This window comes from Mixophyes fleayi, chromosome 12 (genome assembly GCF_038048845.1).
Source record: "Mixophyes fleayi isolate aMixFle1 chromosome 12, aMixFle1.hap1, whole genome shotgun sequence".
Classification (NCBI taxonomy): Eukaryota; Metazoa; Chordata; class Amphibia; order Anura; family Limnodynastidae; genus Mixophyes; species Mixophyes fleayi.
The window spans coordinates 77,953,392-77,972,111 of NC_134413.1; the positions used below are offsets into that span (position 1 = coordinate 77,953,392).

At 44.2% G+C, this 18,720-nt stretch overlaps 1 protein-coding gene across 2 annotated transcripts in view; it reads left to right on the top strand.

Annotated features, from left to right (window-relative positions):
- The window catches only part of SEMA6C (semaphorin 6C), a 117,514-nt gene that overhangs the window by 83,977 nt on the left and 14,817 nt on the right, over positions 1-18,720 (top strand). For both annotated transcript variants that reach the window (XM_075192031.1, XM_075192032.1), the window contains exons 3-15: positions 29-218; positions 369-480; positions 1,644-1,701; positions 1,880-1,936; positions 6,618-6,716; positions 7,111-7,201; positions 11,250-11,372; positions 12,886-12,974; positions 13,986-14,203; positions 15,954-16,085; positions 16,165-16,320; positions 17,607-17,780; positions 17,896-18,033. In XM_075192031.1, the coding sequence (XP_075048132.1) occupies positions 110-218; positions 369-480; positions 1,644-1,701; positions 1,880-1,936; positions 6,618-6,716; positions 7,111-7,201; positions 11,250-11,372; positions 12,886-12,974; positions 13,986-14,203; positions 15,954-16,085; positions 16,165-16,320; positions 17,607-17,780; positions 17,896-18,033 (1,556 nt within the window). In that variant the 5' untranslated portion in view covers positions 29-109. The remainder of the gene's footprint in view (positions 1-28; positions 219-368; positions 481-1,643; positions 1,702-1,879; positions 1,937-6,617; positions 6,717-7,110; positions 7,202-11,249; positions 11,373-12,885; positions 12,975-13,985; positions 14,204-15,953; positions 16,086-16,164; positions 16,321-17,606; positions 17,781-17,895; positions 18,034-18,720) is intronic.

Genomic DNA, 18,720 nt, shown 5'->3' on the forward strand with positions numbered 1-18,720 from the left:
CCATTGTGGTTTTGTGTTGTTATTGCAGAGCCCCCAGGATGAAAATGAACGCCCCCTAAAACCTGTCCACCACCCCTCTCGTTTCTGTTACCCCGTGAAGGAGATAAGAATGTCCCAAGTTCCCCTTGCGGTGGTTCTTCTCCTCGTCAGATGTCTACTATCCTTCGCGTTAGTGTTCCCAAAAGACCTGGGCCCTCTTAGGACCATTGAGGCAGCAAGTAAGTACCACTGACATCCTCTCTGTTTCCGTTTTGTCATAGACCCTTCAAGTTTCTTCACTGGGGTCAGGAATCTTCGACCTATGTTATCTCCTGAAATCTATCTGTATTTAATAAAATATTGACCACCTCTGCTTCTGTATCCTGAAGGCACCAAGTCCTATCCATGGTTCCGAGGGTTGGCCGATGATGACTCTGCCCATCTAGGTCTGGACTTCCAAAAGATGATCAGGCTTAACCAGACTTTGTTTGTTGCAGCGAGGTGAGTGTTGGATTAATAGCCAAAGGCATAAAGACATAGGGGTTCTGTCAGCTTTCTGGTTAACGGTATAAAACAAGATTCATTCCATTTTATTCTTTAAATGGCATTTATTCTTTAACACCACAAGCGTGTATTTTATTTTTCTTAGCTATGCTCCTAGAAAACATTATCTCCTTTTCAAACAGACACAGACTCACAGCTCTCAGCAAGTCATGTGACGGCAGAAGGGGGGAGAGGGAGGGTGTAGGATTTTATAGTGCAGACAGAACTCAGAGGGGCGTTCTAAAATCTCTCTGCTCACTACATCATGTGCCATGTGACTGTGGTTGCCATGGCAGTCCGGAATCATAAATTATTAATAGCAGCCTGGAGAAAAAGTGTCAAAAGCTTTTCTTGACGTGCTAGGAATCAGTAAGGTGTATTTCCTCTTTAAACACTTTGAAAAAGAAGAAATTGATAAGAAAAAGAATGAAAGAGCAGACCTGCCAATCACCGTGTGTACCGCAGTGGGTACATACATTGATACCGCTATGAAAATAAGGTCACGTGACTCTGAAAGGCCAAAGCCACATGTACGACTACACAGAAACACATATGCAGCCGTTTATTTCTTGACACAAGAGATTCATTCATAGACATCTACAGCATAAGATGATTCATCATTGTCGTCGCTGAGGAAAATGTGCCTAATTACAATGCAGATTTCCTCACCTGCTTCTGCCTGAGGAGATAATAATGGGTATACCTTAGAAAGGCTTTAAATAAACTATAATCTTCCTGCAAATGCCTCAAATAGATCATTTTTTTGTAAGAAAAATAAATAATTTTTGGAATAGCGCAACCATGACTAGATATAGGTTGTGAGAGACGTTTTGGTCTGAGCACAAAATGGCAGCTGCTGTGAAGACAGAGGGCCACATTCAGCGTGAGGGGGGAAATCTAGCCAGGGGGTGCAAGTTTGCAAATGGACAAACTAGGTTACAATGCAAGGTGCAAATGGCAAATGCCATATTATTTTTGCATGCGCCTATGACAATTTAGACTATATTGTACTCATTCCACGCAGAAAAGGGGCGTTCTGATTCGCCATTTCTCAGATGCAGTAATTGCTGTCCCTAACCACTGCTGATCTTGCTGAACATGACCTTCTTATTTTTTTTTAGAGATCACGTGTACGCCATCGATCTGAGGAGAGCCAAAGACACAATGTCCCCTGACAGGGTAAGGTCATGTAGCTGCCTTTGTATTGTTATGTCCTGTTGGTATGTTGTTTTATTTGAAAGCGCAGGTAAGTGAGCGTCGGTCTGCGGTGTTACGGTGTCGTCTTTGTAGTGGCGTGGAATGGTGGGTAGGGTCTGTTCCCCAGACCTGGACTTATAACTTGCTCTCTTTCTTTCAGTATATAACATGGAAGACTCAGGACATGGATAATTGCGCTCTGAGGGGAAAACAGCAGGTAGGTGCCATAATTGTGACTTGTTACCATGCAATGGATTTATCCAGGATCTGTGACCCTCTGATTGGCTACATGTCGATATAGTCCCGTGAATGTTCTTATGTTTTGATTGGCTAGTCTAGTCCTAGGAACGCTCTAATGCTTTGATTGGCTAGTCTAGTCCTAGGAATGCTCTTATTGGCTACAGGTTAGTCTAGTCCTAGGAACTCTTTAATGCTCTGATTCGCTACAGGTTAGTCTAGTCCTAGGAATGCTCTAATGGTCTGATTGGCTAGTCTACTCATAGGAACACTCTAATGCTATGATTGGCTAGTCTAGTCCTAGGAATGCTCTCATTGGCTACAGGTTAGTCTAGTCCTAGGAACTCTCTAATGCTCTGACTGGCTACAGGTTAGTGTAGTCCCATGAACATTCCAATGCTCTGCTTGGCTACAAGTTAGTCTAGTCCCATGAACGTACTAACGTTCTGATTGGCTACAGGTTAGTCTAGTCCCATGAATGTACTAACATTCTGATTGGCTAGAGGTTAGTCTAGTTCCATGAATTCTCTAATGCTCTGATTGGCTACAGGTCAGTCTAGTCCCATGAACGCTCTCATTGGCTATAAATTTGTCTTAAGATGATTATGTTCCAATGCTCTGTTCGATTACAGCATGGATTAGCTTCCTTCACTTCAAAGTCAAATTAATTAGAGAAACGGACATGTTCTATACATTTTTCCATTGAAACATTACTTCGTATAACACACTGTAGATGACATACATTGATAGAGGTCTTTGTGCAAGCAACACGAGGGTGCAGCTCGTACGACGATAGACGTACGTGTGCCAACAATCCAGCTCCTGGTCTTTACCACTAATGAATGTGGAACATGTCCGTCCCCAGACAAAAGAAGGCGGAAATAGGGATTGTATCGCGCACAATAGGTTGTAATGAACATTTTTTTTACGAGCTACGGAGATGAGTTGAATTGATCCCAGACCCCACCTCCCTCCCATCTCAAGGCCTCTGTTACTCTTCGCTAAATGAAAATTTCCTAAATTAAAATGCTCCGACTGCTGGCCCAGGAAGAAAAAAAAACCAAAACAAATTAACTCCGGCACTAATTAGAATTCGCCTTTAATTAAGAGGAGCATGAGGCTGCCGTTGAGCAGCAGCTGACCCCGGTCCCCCTTTCCCACTCAGCGGCTTCTGTGATGTTACACAGCGGAGGCCTCGCTCTTGCTGAGCTAAGCACCAACGTCTGCTTGCCTCCCTTCATCAATGTCTCACGCTCCATCGCTTTCCGCGCCGGCACAGCGCACTCTACCAACGCCGCCTTGATTAGATTTGTGATCTGAAGCAAAAGTACCTCACCTGAAATCCGCCCAGCAAGACTCTGGAGGGAAAGCTCACCGAACAAGTCGATGAGGAAAATAAGGAACTTCGCTCCCATCTTTAGCTGTAGGTTGGATCCGAGTCCAAAAACTGAAGGTTGAGATCTATGGAATGGGTCAAGGAAGATAAAGTCAGAAAGGCGGAAAAGATAGCCCTAAACTTGGACCAAACTTAACCCTGGTCTTGTCTCCAACCTTCTGTTTAGGAACAATCATAACAAAATCAAACTCTATTTAACGCTGAGCACCATAAACTGTACCTGCTAGTACAGAAACAGACATTTTCTCAGACTTTTTACCTCAGATTCAGTTCATAATCTTTATCTAAAATATCCCAAGGGGACTATCTCCCGATCTCCCGATTGCACAGAGAGTGGGTTATGTCAGGATTGGTTAATGTTTGGCCTTTTCTTAATCAGCAGTCCATTGCTAAGTCAGACCTAAGGCTTGGTTTGTTTAAAGTGAAACCTACGCTTGCCACCAGCGGTGACGGCCATTTGTGTTGTCCGAAGCGTGCGGCTTAATTGTTTACCAGGAACAAGTCGTAGCACTGACACGTTTTGTGATCCCCGCCTAGGCGACGTCACTAGTGAACTGAAAAGGAAGGACCCTTCCTATCCAGATAAAATACTGACCAGACTGCGACGTTAAGGCACCACACGCGCTGCCTGCGGCCTTCCAGACAGTAAACCCCGAAGTAAACTTTTTCCTTTTATTCGCACTAAACCCTCTTCTGAAACAATTTGATGAGCAGTGTGGTGTATTTTAATGCCTGTGGGTTTTTTTTATTTTTCCCATATGAAAGGTTGTCAAGGACAGCGTCTGAGAGGACACGTACAAAGCAGCGAGCGGTGCACCCTTACCGCTGCGCCAGACCCATTTTCAGGTGGCTTTTTACCACAACAAGAAAGCCGTATTTTTCCTTGCAGCTCCGCAGGGCAGCACTTCCACAGAACTGTATATCATTACTGAGGTAGGAAGTGCAGGAGACCCAGCTAAGTGGACATCAGTCTAGCTGCGACACTTTGGATGCCGATGCAAATAGCATAAAAAGTGAATTTGATGCGGGAGTTCTGAGAGGTCACATTAGCACATTCAGAGGTGGTAGAATTAGGGAAGGGGGATGAAGCTTCATAGCCAGCGCACATTTAATGGAGTGTCGATTTGGCTACCCTGGTTCTGCGGGAATGGGGGATCATTACGGCAAACTGAAAGCCCGTTGATTTGACACTGTTGGCTTTGTTTTCCAAGTGCTGAGGTGTTATCAATAAAGAGTCAAATCACTGCCCACACGCAGTAGAGGAAGCCATTTTGTGGGCTTCGTGAGAACGCAGCGTATAATATACTTGGATCTAGTGGGCGCAGTGCCGACTGACTGATCACCGCAGACATTTCAGAGTTAAGTGCAAGTTAAGATGGAAAATCATGGTTTGAACTCATAGAGAAATGTGTCAGTCTTTTTAGATCTCAGCAGTGCAAGATATGGCTTGTGCCTTCTGCTCCATTAGGAAATACAGGGTAAAAAAAAAACCACACTGAGGGATTGTGGGTAAAGATATCTAAATAATCGCCTTTTCACCTTGTGCTATATCTATATTTTATTTGCCATTAGTGTTGTCAGGATTTGATTGGCTTACATTGATTGTAAGAGCTTTTCATTACCCTACCTATTGGATTGCTTGAAGTAGATAAGATTTATCGATTTTTTGTTTTTCCTCTCAAGGTGTTCAGCGGGGATAAATCAAAATTATTGGCGGCAGGCCGGTGGCGTATAAGTACCGAGAGATTGCGCTGCTTGTGCCTGACAGCAGTTTAAAGGCTTCTTGGTGAAAAGTTTGCTGCAGTTTCTAGCAAAGGAGACACTAAAACAAAGCCCTGCGGAAACAGACTTTGCACGCCATGTCGGACCGCTAAAAACGATGGCTTGCTTGTTTATGCCAAGCCAATCGTGATGAGGTGTACTTGGTGTGTTTTGCTGTGGCAGAATGGTAAAGCATGGGGGGGCTGTTTCTTTGGTGCATTTGGGATGTCCCCCTGACCCCCAACCCAGCCAGCCCCTGATCACTGAGGTACAAAATGGCTGCCAACAATCGAAAGACGCTATGTGATGTCACTGCCATCTAGCAAAATGGTGGACTGCATTCTCCGCCTCCCACAAAATGACTTCCTCCACCGAGCGTCGCTGATGGGCGAAGTTCGATCGCCAAACCTAGTTTGCATCAATCCATGAGGGAAAACACTACGCTTCCAGAGACATCTTATCAATTAGGTGAATTTTTTTTCCTGGTGCAAAAGCTTTCAGGACTTCAAAACAAATGATGGAAAGCCTGTGTGTACTGCAGTCTGGAAGACCTACGCAGCTTAATTGTCTGCATAAAATAGCATAGCTTAAGCGATGGCTCCCGCAGCTGCAAGGCACCCACTGATACCTCACTCTCCAATATAACATTTATCACAGTCAATACATCTGCCAATCTCAGTCGAACCGCTTAATGTCAGAGCAGGAGGAATGGGTTTTCTTTTTCTTCATGAAAAATAAGGATTCTGGGTTTGAAATGCAAGCACAATAGCGGATAATTGAGATTTGGGCTCGCTCTTTCGGCTTTGTTTGTACTGTGGCAGTGTCTTGTCGCATTCTCCTCATTGATATGATCCGAACTGGCTGAACAGCGATGTGCATTAAGATAAAAGGAATGCTTTCATTCATTCCTCACAGATCTGGGCTGCCTCTACCTTTCATGCATTTACCATACAGAATTTACCTTTGCTTACACTGAGAAATAAACTGTGCTGTGTTTGTACTCCACCACTTTGTTCCTCTGCGAGGAAGATACTAGTGTTTGGGAAGACAAGAAGTCCCCGGTTTCAAAGCGATAGTGACGTAGTATACGTGGTGAAAATGAAAAAAGACATTTCTGTGTCTTGGCAGCCTGCAGCGTCTATGAAATGCGTCAGCCGTCCAAAGTATCAGTTATGTAGAAAAGTTCTTTTCAACTACAAAATGAGTTCTAGTCATACAATAAGCAAATGCAGTTAATGCGGACTTCATCGATTGGCCACAAAGCGATGTCACTGTCAGGAGGGCTGCTAAACAGTGTAATGAGATAGGGTACTGTGTAGCGGAGGCTCGGTTTACTTTGTGCCAGTCTGCTGGGGCAGGGAGGGTTAACATTTTAGCCTCTAATGTCTTCATTTGTTTCTGCTGTTCTGTCTTTTTTTCATCTTTGAGGTTTTATTACTACCCAGAGACTAAGAGGAGAATATAAAGCAGTGAATTCTGACTGGTGTGGTCTTCTCTCCCCCAGGAGTGCTATAATTACATCAAAGTACTCGTACCCAAGAATGACCAAACGCTCATTGCCTGCGGCACCAACTCGTTCAACCCGATGTGTCGTAACTACAAGGTAAGAGAATGAAAGGAAGCCGTGCTAGCAACCAAAGCGCGGGTGTTGTCAAATATTAGGAAGAGTGTCTCATTCTCCCCAACGTCAAAGAGTTTGATCAAGTGGGACAACCCCGTTTAAGGATTAGTATAACAAGATATTACAATAGGCATGCCCTATAGCTGAGACGATTTATTCAAACCTCATTCCTCAGCCATTTTGAACACTGGGGGCACTGTTTCATTGAAGTCTTTGGATAATTAGCTGAAGAAACAATATGGCAGCTTCCATGATAAATGAATAGCTAAGGAAATATATTTCTCTATGCAGGGTGACTTATGACCATGTGTTTAGTGAACATCACAAAGAAAACAAGACTGATTTATAAATGTGGTGTATTTAATTGCCCTTCTAGATCAAAACCCTGGAGCAGGAAGGGGAGGAGTTTAACGGTCAGGCGCGGTGCCCCTTTGACGCCAAGCAAGCCAATGTTGCCCTCTTTGCAGGTAAGAGTTTTGCCCGTACATGGATTACATGTCTGTCTACCCTTCAGTCTGGTGCCTGAAACACGACTCGCAGGGCATGCTCGTTAGCGTGTTCTCTCCAGCACGCAATTTGCATTTTTATTAAGTTGTCGGGAGACTGGGAGGGGGGGGGGGGGTGAAGTCAACACGCACATAAGAGGCAGGTCTCAGAGTTTCTGGGATGCATTTGCCAGGGGGCACAGAGAAGTTTTTAAGCAATAAAGACGCAGTGCGAATTAATGGGGATTAGTCCTGAGGAGGCCAGTAATCCTCAGTAATCCCTCACTGCACAGCGCCTGGCTAGTAAACTCGGCCGACAAGCTTTTATTTATATGCTGTGATTCATGTGATAAAATATCTGGATTTAAATCCATCTTCGGTTAGGAGGTCTACGCGTCCATTCACTAAGGACATTGGGGAGAGTTATCATTGGCCGTAAGGACAACAGATATCCTATTTCATCCTATTCCATTGTTTATTAAGTAATATCCAAAGCTCTGTCTGGATTGTGTGCTCTAGAAGGTGCACACTATGGTTGAACAAACAGTGCAAGTCATCAATCTGGCCAACAACACAAGAATCGCACATGCCAAATGCTAAAAAAATATTAGTCTGTAGGTTGGGTGTAAAGATGAGAACATCCGGCGTAATTGTTAACCATAGAGAACCACGCAATTTTGCACAGAATTATTAGATCCGCTGGTATCATTTTCTTGTTCAAACTCTCCATATCCTAACCGTGAACGGGCAAGAGTGGAAGAACGTTGATAACGTCATGACAAGATTGGGTCTTGGTTCTCCGGAGGGTTGGTGGAACGTCTCTCTTTGAGCCTTTTGTATAGAAAACCCATTTCCCACTATTGGGGAGTTAAATGTTAAGTTATGATGGTTTTCTGGGAGCCAAAGTAAGACATTTGTGATTGTAGGAGGTCAATTCCATGCACCTCTAATAAGATCAGTCGGCATGATAAAGAATTTTGCCTACCCAGAAATTGACCCATAGCCTGAAGGTTCTAGATGGAGACCTGATAACTACTCCGTAGACCTAGAAGGCGCATTCGCTGTTGAATCTTGGCCTCTTGCACCTAAAAGGGGGGAGGTGGGAGATTAGGACCACAGGGGAGCTCTCATTTTTGTACAGTCTTGTTTTCCAAGCCGTACAGTTCATTAGGAGCACATCTGTCAAAGTCTGTGCAGCTGTTTCTGTTTATGTGGAGTACAGGAAGAGAGGGTCTTCAGAGCAGTGTGAATATCTAATTAGGCATCACTGGTGGCCATCTGCTCTGGGAGTGTTTGTTGCCAGACCAGAGGGGGGCGCTGTTCATCTCCGTGACCCGTGGACAAGACCAAGTAATATTAATATCATTGTCTTTTATTTATAAAGCGCTGACATATTGCTTAGCGCTGTGCATTGAGGGGATCATGATACAAGTGATATACAATGGCATGAAACAGAAGGTAGAGATGGCCCTGACCACATAGGCTTACAATCTAAGTTAATATTATATATTCATCATACATGCCAACATATTTATTGGGAGATTCCCAGATGAGGTTGCGAAGCACAGTTGCGGAGGAGCGGGTGGAGCACCGCAAATAGCCCCATTTAGGCACGCCCCCTGAGACACAACGCCGCAATTGCGTCATTTCGCCATGGGTGGCGGAGCCAATAGGAAGTTGGCAGGGTGAGAGAGAATTGTATGATGTTCATAACTCCCAACTGTCCTGATTTATTTGGGACCGTCCCTAATCACGGACCACAAAAGAGGTGGGATTTTTTCCAAAAGGCGGAGTTTTGACCCAAAGTAGGTGGGGTTTAGATGGATGGGGGCAGGCCTTATTTTCTCCCGATATTGAAAGTTGTGAGGTGTGATTTCTTTTTTTGCGCTGGTCATTCATGCCGTCAGTCTGATCAGTGGATTGAATTTATTTGTGTGTTTAGGCCAGAAGGTTTGCCTTAAAACAATTAAGAAAGGGGAAAATTATGCAGATAAAGATGACATGCCACCTCTGTGTGCATATATTTAATATGTACACTATGCCGATTAAAAAAAATGTTGCATGGCATTTGAGAAAAAGGGTGGAACGGTGCATTGAAATCCAGTGGATGCCCTTGAAGTATATCAGGTTGTGGGATTTCCATAGATATGGACAGACAGCCGTGGTCCCTTGCTGTGGTCTCCATTGGGGAACCCAGCTTGGAAGACACATGAAACAGAGATCGATAAGATGGAGAAACCGTTCATTGATACCCATTGATTAATTTCCAAATGGATGGCGGAAAGTGAACATGAAACAGACAAGCTGCGTTCGTTGTCCTTCATCCGTGGGTCAATAAACAGTGAGCAATGATGGTATGCATTACAGGGATCAATAATCTACCCCTTTATAGTTAGATCCTTAAAGGCTGATCTACAGGCAAGCGGCCATTTTGTTGTATGATCCAATATTTATTTCATCAATACACTAGGGACTGCTATCATCATAGATGTATGAGTCCAAAATTGCATGATGGCGCCTCAATGATGCCACTGATTTTACTGAGTCCATCTTCAGGCATTTTGATCCCAGACACGAAAATGGCTGCCGCCGCAGTTAGCTAACGACGGGTAATCCTGCACCAAATCCATCTGCTCCAATTGCTTCTGCATGCGTATGCAAATTTAGTCATTTGTTTATTAAGCGCACGTATGTCCTGTCACACGGAGCGACCAATCAGATATCAGCTTTCATCAGTCTGGTGTTAGATGAATGACATCTAATATCTTATTGGTTGCTATGGGTTACAGCACAGGTGCACATGCCCACCACAGTAAATAGGACTGCACAGAAGGAACGTGTTAAACCTTCTCCTCATCAGGAAAGCCTGTCACTACCGTTGTTGTTATTATTATTATTGTTATTATAACCAGCTATGTCGTTTAGCGCTGGTTTCATTTGCTTGATTTATTATTTACAAATTGCTAAAATAATTTATTCCAGTCTGCAGATGTCCCAATCTGCTAATGAGCTGCTATCACATTCCATTAGGCGGTAATACTTTCATTGTGCGTTCGCTGGTCGGAACACGTGAGCGGCGAGAGGAGGTTCTGTATGCAGACAGGAAGAAATTAATGGGTGAATGGGGCTTTCCTCGTTCTCTGTTATTCCCGCGTGGTATCAGGGGGCAGATTTATCAAACGTTCTAAATTGGTGTTGCCCGTAGCAACCAGATTCTAGCTATCGTGTTCTAGAATGTTATAGATAAATGATGGCTAGAATCTGATTGGTTGCTATGGGCAACACCTCCACCGGTCACAGATCTGTAGACGTTGCAGATATAAGAGGGGGCAAAATAAGTCCAGCTTGAAGCTATTCCCGGCTTTTAAATCTATCATACCATCCAAAATATATCATTATGTACATGTTATGATGTTGCTAAGTTGGGGCCAGGAGATTTCACTATTGTTTTGCTTGAGGTGGGGATTGGCATCAAAGTATTTACCAGCATGCAGCTTGGCGACGGAGATTATTATGACAGGTATTTAATTATTCAACACTTGTCACAATAATCCCTACACCGAGGGGTACCGTAAACTACCCTGATGTCAATCCCTACCTCCGTTTGACATGTGTAATGCACAATCTCCTGGTCACTGATGGCGATACTTATTACAGAGGGGTAAGTGACCTAGTAAGTAAGAGAGGAACGGCGATATCAGACATGGTGTACATTTATACAGTTTCTGCACGACAAAGAAATAAAAAAAATCAACTTAAGTCCCTGATTAAAGTCAAGTCAAGCAGACGAGATCCATTACGAAGGCGTACAAACGCCGCACACAGCGACGTAGATTGATAAACGTGATGTATGGATATTACAGAGAAATTCACATTTGCAGAGGCAGCGATTGTTGTGCTCAGCGAGACTGTAACTAATTGTCTCAGTAATACAACAGCCGGAAGCACTGATCGTCTTGTGTTTGGATTACATGCTTTGCTGTGTGGCCCTATCACCCCCTCCTCTCTCTCTCTCTCTCTCTCTGTGTAGGTGGAAATCTGTATTCTGCGACCATGGCTGATTTCCAAGCCAGTGACGCCGTCATATACCGCAGCCTAGGGGACAAGAGCCCGGTTCTCCGCACCGTTAAGTACGACTCCAAGTGGTTGAGAGGTGAGACTGCCGACGGGCGAAGGGGGTGGATAGGAGTTTAGTGTCATTTCTCAAATACGATCCATCCTTAAAGGCACATTACATGGAGCGATTCTCCGTAAAAGTACAGTTACATCGAGGCTTGGACATATAGTGGCTATCCAGCTGCTGTGGAACTACAAATCCCAGCGTGCCCTGCGGATGGCAGGAGCACGATGTGATTCACATTTCCACAACAGGTTGTGAGTCACTTATCTGATATTTTAATATTGTATCTATGAAAAATATATACTACAAGTTAACCTGTGCATGATACTCATGCATTCTAGTCAAATCAAGCTACTTAAGGTGTTAAAAAGGTTCTTGTCATGCATTTGGGCCTAGCCCAGGCCTCCTCAGGGGAAGAGCGTTACTTCCCGACGTAAGCGCCCTTTTTTAACGTGGTTTTGTCCACATGTCACCACCTCATCATTCTTCTCCATCACCTCATCCTTCATTTTCATCGCCACATCTATCCAGATGTCTATCCAGACACAGGGATCTCTCTCAGCGGTCCTGAGTATCACACTCCTCTCGCTCTGTCACCCCCGGCAACCACCAACCACTCCCCACTGTCACTCCCGGCAACCACCAACCACTCCCCACTGTCACCCCCAGCAACCACCAACCACTCCCCACTGTCACCCCCGGCAACCACCAACCACTCCCAACTGTCACTTCTCCTTCAAGAAACATATATATTTTTTTTTTAAATCTTTATAAACACTTTTAACAATTAACAAATTAAATTAACAAATTAAAAACATCTTAGTATACCAAATTTCAGCCCTTTCTGAATTTTTTTTCCCACACACACTAAGAATTTAGTAGGTCAGTGTATAACTCTGCCCAGCAGGTGGCGCTGCAGCTTGGTTTTATTTTTTCCACACACACACACAGACAGACTAACACACGCCACTAGACATTTATATTATAGATGGGGAAAAAAAAAATCATACCAGGGGGTACATTTTTCAAGCTGCGGGTTTGAAAAAGTGGAGATGTTGCCTATAGCAACCAATCAGATTCTAGCTGTCATTTTGTAGAATGTACTAAATAAATGAGAGCTAGAATCTGATCGGTTGCTATAGGCAACATCTCCACTTTTTTCAAACCCGCAGTTCAATAATAAATCTACTCCCAGGACAGTATTGACATTGTCATTTATGTTTGCCAACAGCTAAGTGCAAGTTCATATTCTATGTTATCGGTCATCTTAGGCTGGGAAAGGCTCCCAAAAGTTTACAGGCAGGAAGTGTGATGTGTCCAGGAAAAACTATTCTCTCGTGATTGCAGCTTTAATTGAAATATCTGCAAAGATTGTAGAACGCCTTCATACATACGCCATTCTGCCATTTTTCAAGATAATGTGACCACTGGGGGGCACTGTTCTGATGCCTACAAACCGAACACTCATTCGCTTTACCTAAAACAAAATAAATTTTTCAGAAACATATTTCCCATCCGATGACTTTATCCGTCTTCCCTTTTGCAGAACCCCATTTCATACATGCCGTGGAGTATGGAAGCTACGCATATTTCTTTTTTCGGGAGATATCGATGGAGTACACCACTCTGGGAAAGGTGGGTAACTCTATAACGAACAGTTGGGGTTTGAGGAGTACCGGAATGTGATTGTAGAGCAGCTTCCCGGCAGAGGTGGTAGAGAGACAAGGGCTATTCTGTAAATTACGGCTAAGGTCTAAGGTTAAACACTAGATTGGAAGCATTGGATAATTATCATAAGCAGTCATCTGATTACTGAGCTGTCAAGTCAATGATTTTTACACAACACAGCTGGCGAGCCGGGCTGGGGGGACACGCTGAGTGTCGTCACTCTGCCACAGAAATTCTCTCGCTCTTATCTCTCCGCAACCTCTGTTCCGGACCCTTAACAGCATTACAAGCAAATTACCATTCCCCATCTGTGCCGCCAGCCCTGGCTCTTCCTGATAACAATAATAACATCACAGCCCTACGATCTAGTTTATCCCGTCATCTCCCGGGCCCACCAAAGGGCAGCTCTGCTATCTGCTGGCTAACAGGGAGGCGAAGGAGTGCGGCTGGTTTGAATCTGATACTCCGTCATCATTATCAGCCGGAGACAGGGCCCGCGGATTAATTGTCCTGTGTCCTTTCCAGGGACGTGGGAGAGATTGCTATATATATAGGTAATCTATATTTATTTATACAGCTATCTTCTAAGAACTAGCGTGAATGTTTGCATATCTGAGTGGAACATGTAAATGGTAATTACTAGGGGTCCGTTTTGCCGTAGAGGAGCGGCGTATTTGCATATCTTCTTAACCTATAATTCTGCTCAATACTAAACATTCTGTTGCGAATGGAATATCACAAGGTCACCTAGGACAACCTGCGGCACACCAGCTGGCGGGGAACTACAACTTTCAGCCATCCCAGACAGCATCTGGTAGGCTATGTCGGTACTAGTCACAAAAGCTAGCGAGTCTCAGGTCACCCATAGATATAGCGGGCAGGCGGAGAGTTGACTGAGTCCCCGCTGCGACCTCACCCCAGGTCACAAATGTATGCGCCCGTGATACTGAGTTGTTGTTTTCTTTTAATGTCTCCCAGGTGACCTTCTCTCGCGTTGCCCGAGTCTGTAAGAACGACATGGGAGGTTCCCCTCGAGTTCTGGAGAAATACTGGACCTCCTTTCTGAAAGCTCGACTCAACTGCTCCGTACCGGGAGACTCCTTCTTCTACTTCGACGTCCTCCAGTCCATGAGCGACATCCTCACCATCAACAACCGGCCCGCCGTCATCGGGGTGTTCGGCACGCAGGCCAATAGGTGAGGACACGGAGGAATGGGTGGGTCTGTATGGTCAAAAGTGAAGCCAGAATGGACAGAAGTCTAATGCGTTTTAGTGGGTGACAGAGATTAGTGTATGACATATGAACATACACACTATAGCTCATTTAGTTAGGCGCCAACTAACCCAGAGGTTACTCATGGACTGTGGCAGAAGGCCCACGTGGACACAGGGAGAGTATACGAACTCCACACTGGTCAGATTCAAACCTATTCTCTAAATGATAAGTTGCGTTACATCAATGTAGATGTGAAGATGAATGTTCTAACAATCTTATTACATAAGAAGGGAGAAAAATAGTAAAGGCTGATTCCTTTTTAGTAAATGCAAACAAATATCTGACTGGTTGCTATGGTCTACAGGACCTTTTTCATCTCTACTGCGTCCACGCAGATTCAACAAACGCCCACTTATTATAGTTTTATTAACTTGCAGATCTAGTTAGAGGATAATGTTCGCTTGAGAGCGTCATATCACATGAATCAGTCATGATAAAATGATTCTTCTCCCCCTGTGGTCCAATTATTATCTGTTCAATGATATTCTCCAACGTGTTATGAAATTCCCCTAGAAAAAAACAGAGAAGTGTACAGGGATACGGACGCATAGGAAACCGTCAATAATTGCTGCCCAGGGTACGATGGGGGGACGCGGGGAAAATGAAGTACTACTGCTTTTATTAGTGCATTAGGGGAGAGAAGCAGAGCTGCACGGATAAGCCCAGTAGGGCCATGAGACAGACACAGAGTGCCTATGAAAGTTCAAGGGGAGATTTACGGCTGGCTCTGTGGCTGGTAGACAAAACGTAATAAAGACGGGGCGATAAATTACCAGTTAGGAAGAAAACCGCAGGTAATGGAGAGTAATACATTACTGCACAACACTGGTGCCAGAGGAGGCATGCAGGAGGACGACTGTAGACTTTATCCTGGAGGCTTCTGGGAAACGGCGGATAAAACCATTTATATCAATGTTTCTTTTTATGGCTGTGAATCTATTCTCTCATAAAAGGAATAGATCCGTTGGGACGCGTTATTATAAGATGGGATGCATCGTTCGCCTGAACGTCAAGGGAGATCAGTCATTAAGCTGTGGGAAATGTATCCTACCACGTATAATTGGAGCACAAATTATATCAGATATTTGTTTGCAGCGGGATGCTGAATTGTCTATAATAAAGTTACAGGAGAGTGGAAGATTACCTGTAAAGCACATACGAAGCAGAGGCAGCCATTTTGTGGGGTGAGCCAATGTCCGTGAGAATGCGGCCTGTTGGCTCGACCGGTGACATCACCATGGTGGCCATTTTGTGAGGTGAATGGATGTTCACGAGTGGACAGTCGGCCTTTATGAACATCGGTCCGGCCCACACAAAATGGCTGGCTTCAATCGTTGCGGACTCACATTAAAAAGAGGGTTTCTACTTTTCTTTTATGTTACGTGTTTGTATTGTGCAGTAGGAGCTTTATTATATGGGCGGGAGATGGGACCGGGAATGTCAGTCAGAATCGCTTGGCACTACTTGGAATTGTGGGTAAATGGCTTTTCCTGGCAGCCAGAGTAAACAAATAGAAAGTCAGACATTGGTTATAGCAAACATATCTTATGAACGAAGGCAGTAGGGAAAGTTTTTATAGTTAAAGCATTAAAGTGAAGGTAGGGGAAGCATAATTTAAACATGTCTCACTCTAATGTGTCTCAACTAATGTCTCCTCTCATTCTTTCTAGCATCACCGGGTCAGGGGTGTGTGCCTTCTACATGGAGGACATTGAGAGAGTCTTTAATGGGAAGTTTAAAGAGCAAAAGACGACTGAATCCGCCTGGACCCCAATTCCAGAGGAAAAAGTCCCAACTCCCAGGTAATTGGTGCCTAATTTCTCTATATTTGGAGAACAGGAGGTCTGCATGCGAGGCTGAGCCTCTGTCTTCCTCTTCTAGGCCCGGATGTTGTGCAGGCTCCGGAAGTGCGGCTGCCTACAAGACGTCCAATGAGTTCCCGGACGAGACTCTTGCTTTCACCAAGTCCTTCCCACTTTTGGACGAGGCCGTACCATCCATAACAGAGACGCCCTGGTTTACAAAGACAACCAGCAGGTATGGAACTAGCTTGTCATGACCATGTCTTGTCTCATAGTCATACCAGCGGAACTCAGTGTAGACGTTGGTCAACCTTCGGCAACTTATGGCTTGCCGGGTGTTATGGATCCAGTATATCTTTGGCTGGCAGGTACAACTGCTTGCAAGCCACAGGTTGCCTACATCTGGTGTCGATTCTTAAATGCTCACATGTCTTTACTTTAATTAGTCCCAGAATTGACATGCTTGTGTTTTTATGTTGCTTTTTGATTAGCTATGATGAGTTAATAAAAAAAAAAAGAGTTTTCATATCCTGCCCCCCGACAAAGTGTTTACAAATAAAACAGAATTCAGCGACGCGTTTCGCATGCGTTATATAAAAGTACATCATGACCTTACCAGGCCATGTGCACATCGTGTGATGCTGAAAAGTGTTGGAAGTACAATGAGCGGCGTTGGAATTAGTTTGAATTGGGCACTCGGAATGTCTTAACTCTAGAGCACTCACCTTCTCCAAAACGGAACCCTCGGGGGTGATTAGATCTTCTGCAACACAGACCGCACTGTTCTCCAGGAACTGTCTCACAACCAGACAGGCCTAAAGCACAAATAAAAGATACACCTCAATTAAAAGCCATATCCTTTATTAAACACACTGTAAATTATTCAAACCAAAAACATTATTTTTGATTGAAATTATATATATATATATATATATATATATATATGTATATATTATTATTATTATATTATGAAATTCAGTCTTTCTCAGGGCTTGACAAAATCCAAGAGCCAGTGAGCCTAAAAAATTGTTGCCTGTGCCTAACGTTTGGGATTTGTTCCCACTGAGATGAGTGAACCCACGTCTTCCCCCATCCTCTGTAAAAATCCGTCTGGCCCCTCAGTTTCCCTGACTGGCTCCTGAATCTTTATTTTGTCCACCCCTGGTTTTCATAGCATGAAACGTACACTGGCCATCCCTGCCAAATATGCTCTTCACAACATCTGAGCTGTACTTGGGAAAACAAGGAGATATCACTCTTGATGGAACATATTATGCCGTTTATCTTATGAGGCAGAGAACAAAAGAGCCAGAATTGCCACTAAATTGGCTGAGACTGTTTCATTTTCCCAAACATTGTACGTGATGTCTCTACTTGATAAATGGGATCATATGTTCCCAAATCTCTCCTTTGAAGCCTTGTTTCTGAAGTCTACTTTGAGAGGAGAATAGAGACATATATCCTTATCATCTCTGGTCCATTATTCACTTTTAAACTTATCCCCCTTTTGTCATTTTCCAGGTATAAATTTACACAAATAGCTGCAGACACCTCTGCCGGGCCCTACGGGAATTACACTGTCTTGTTCCTGGGATCTGAGGATGGGAAGGTATTAAAGGTTCTTTCTGGGACCACGGAAAACTCCACCGTGGAAACTCTTCTCCTGGAAGAGATTAATGTCTACAACAACGACAGGTGAGTGCTATGCCGCTATCGGGCCGCTCTGGCGATCTCTTACCTGATTTTATGCATGTAATATATTCTTGTATTATATCTGCGCCTATAACAAAACGTGTGTTGTGTAATGCAGGTGTGGAGTGAAGATGGAAGATGGGAGAATTCTAGGTCTGCAGTTGGACCGCGAGAATCATGCCCTGTTTGTGGCGTTCTCCAGCTGCATCATTCGTGTTCCGCTTAGCCGGTGCGATGCCTATGGGACCTGTAGACGGTCAGTATTACTCATTGGGCGATTGTAATCTGCGCTGGGATTTCATGTTGCGTTATAGCAACATCAGACTACCCTGGGGCCACATTTTTGCCCCTAGGGCATTTATTTGTGGCCCTAAGCATTTTCACAGGTGAGATCTGTTGTCTACTCATTATGGTGTCACGTGAAGCCGGTGCTCTGAAGCACACGTGCCAATGTTGCTCATCGACCAATCGGATTTTGGTGCATGTCCTTAAACAATCCGATTGGCTACAGCCAAACATTCGGGCTAATTTGTCTAACATGGTTATGATTGAAAACCAATTCTTCTCCTAAATCCGCCACTGGAACATTACACCATTCAGAGAATAACAATACATTGTACGGTCGACAGGGATTGAAGTCAAGGTTGGGGGGGGAGAAAGATAAACAGTCGACTGCGTTGTGTTAATGGGTTTTATTAATTTCCACAATTGCCTTGTATCTTTTGTTCCATGCCAGTTTTGGAACCGGTTGAATAAAGCAGCCCTTCTGTTCTGAACAAACGCGCCCAGATCTGTAATAATCTCATTAATAGAGTCACATCACATGTTTGCATTTCCAGAACAAAGCTGCTTAGAATTCACAGTGCTTCATTCTTTCACGGCATGACCCTCCAATGAGACAGCTCCGAAGAAGGGCCCTGCCCGTCCGACAAGCGTGAATATC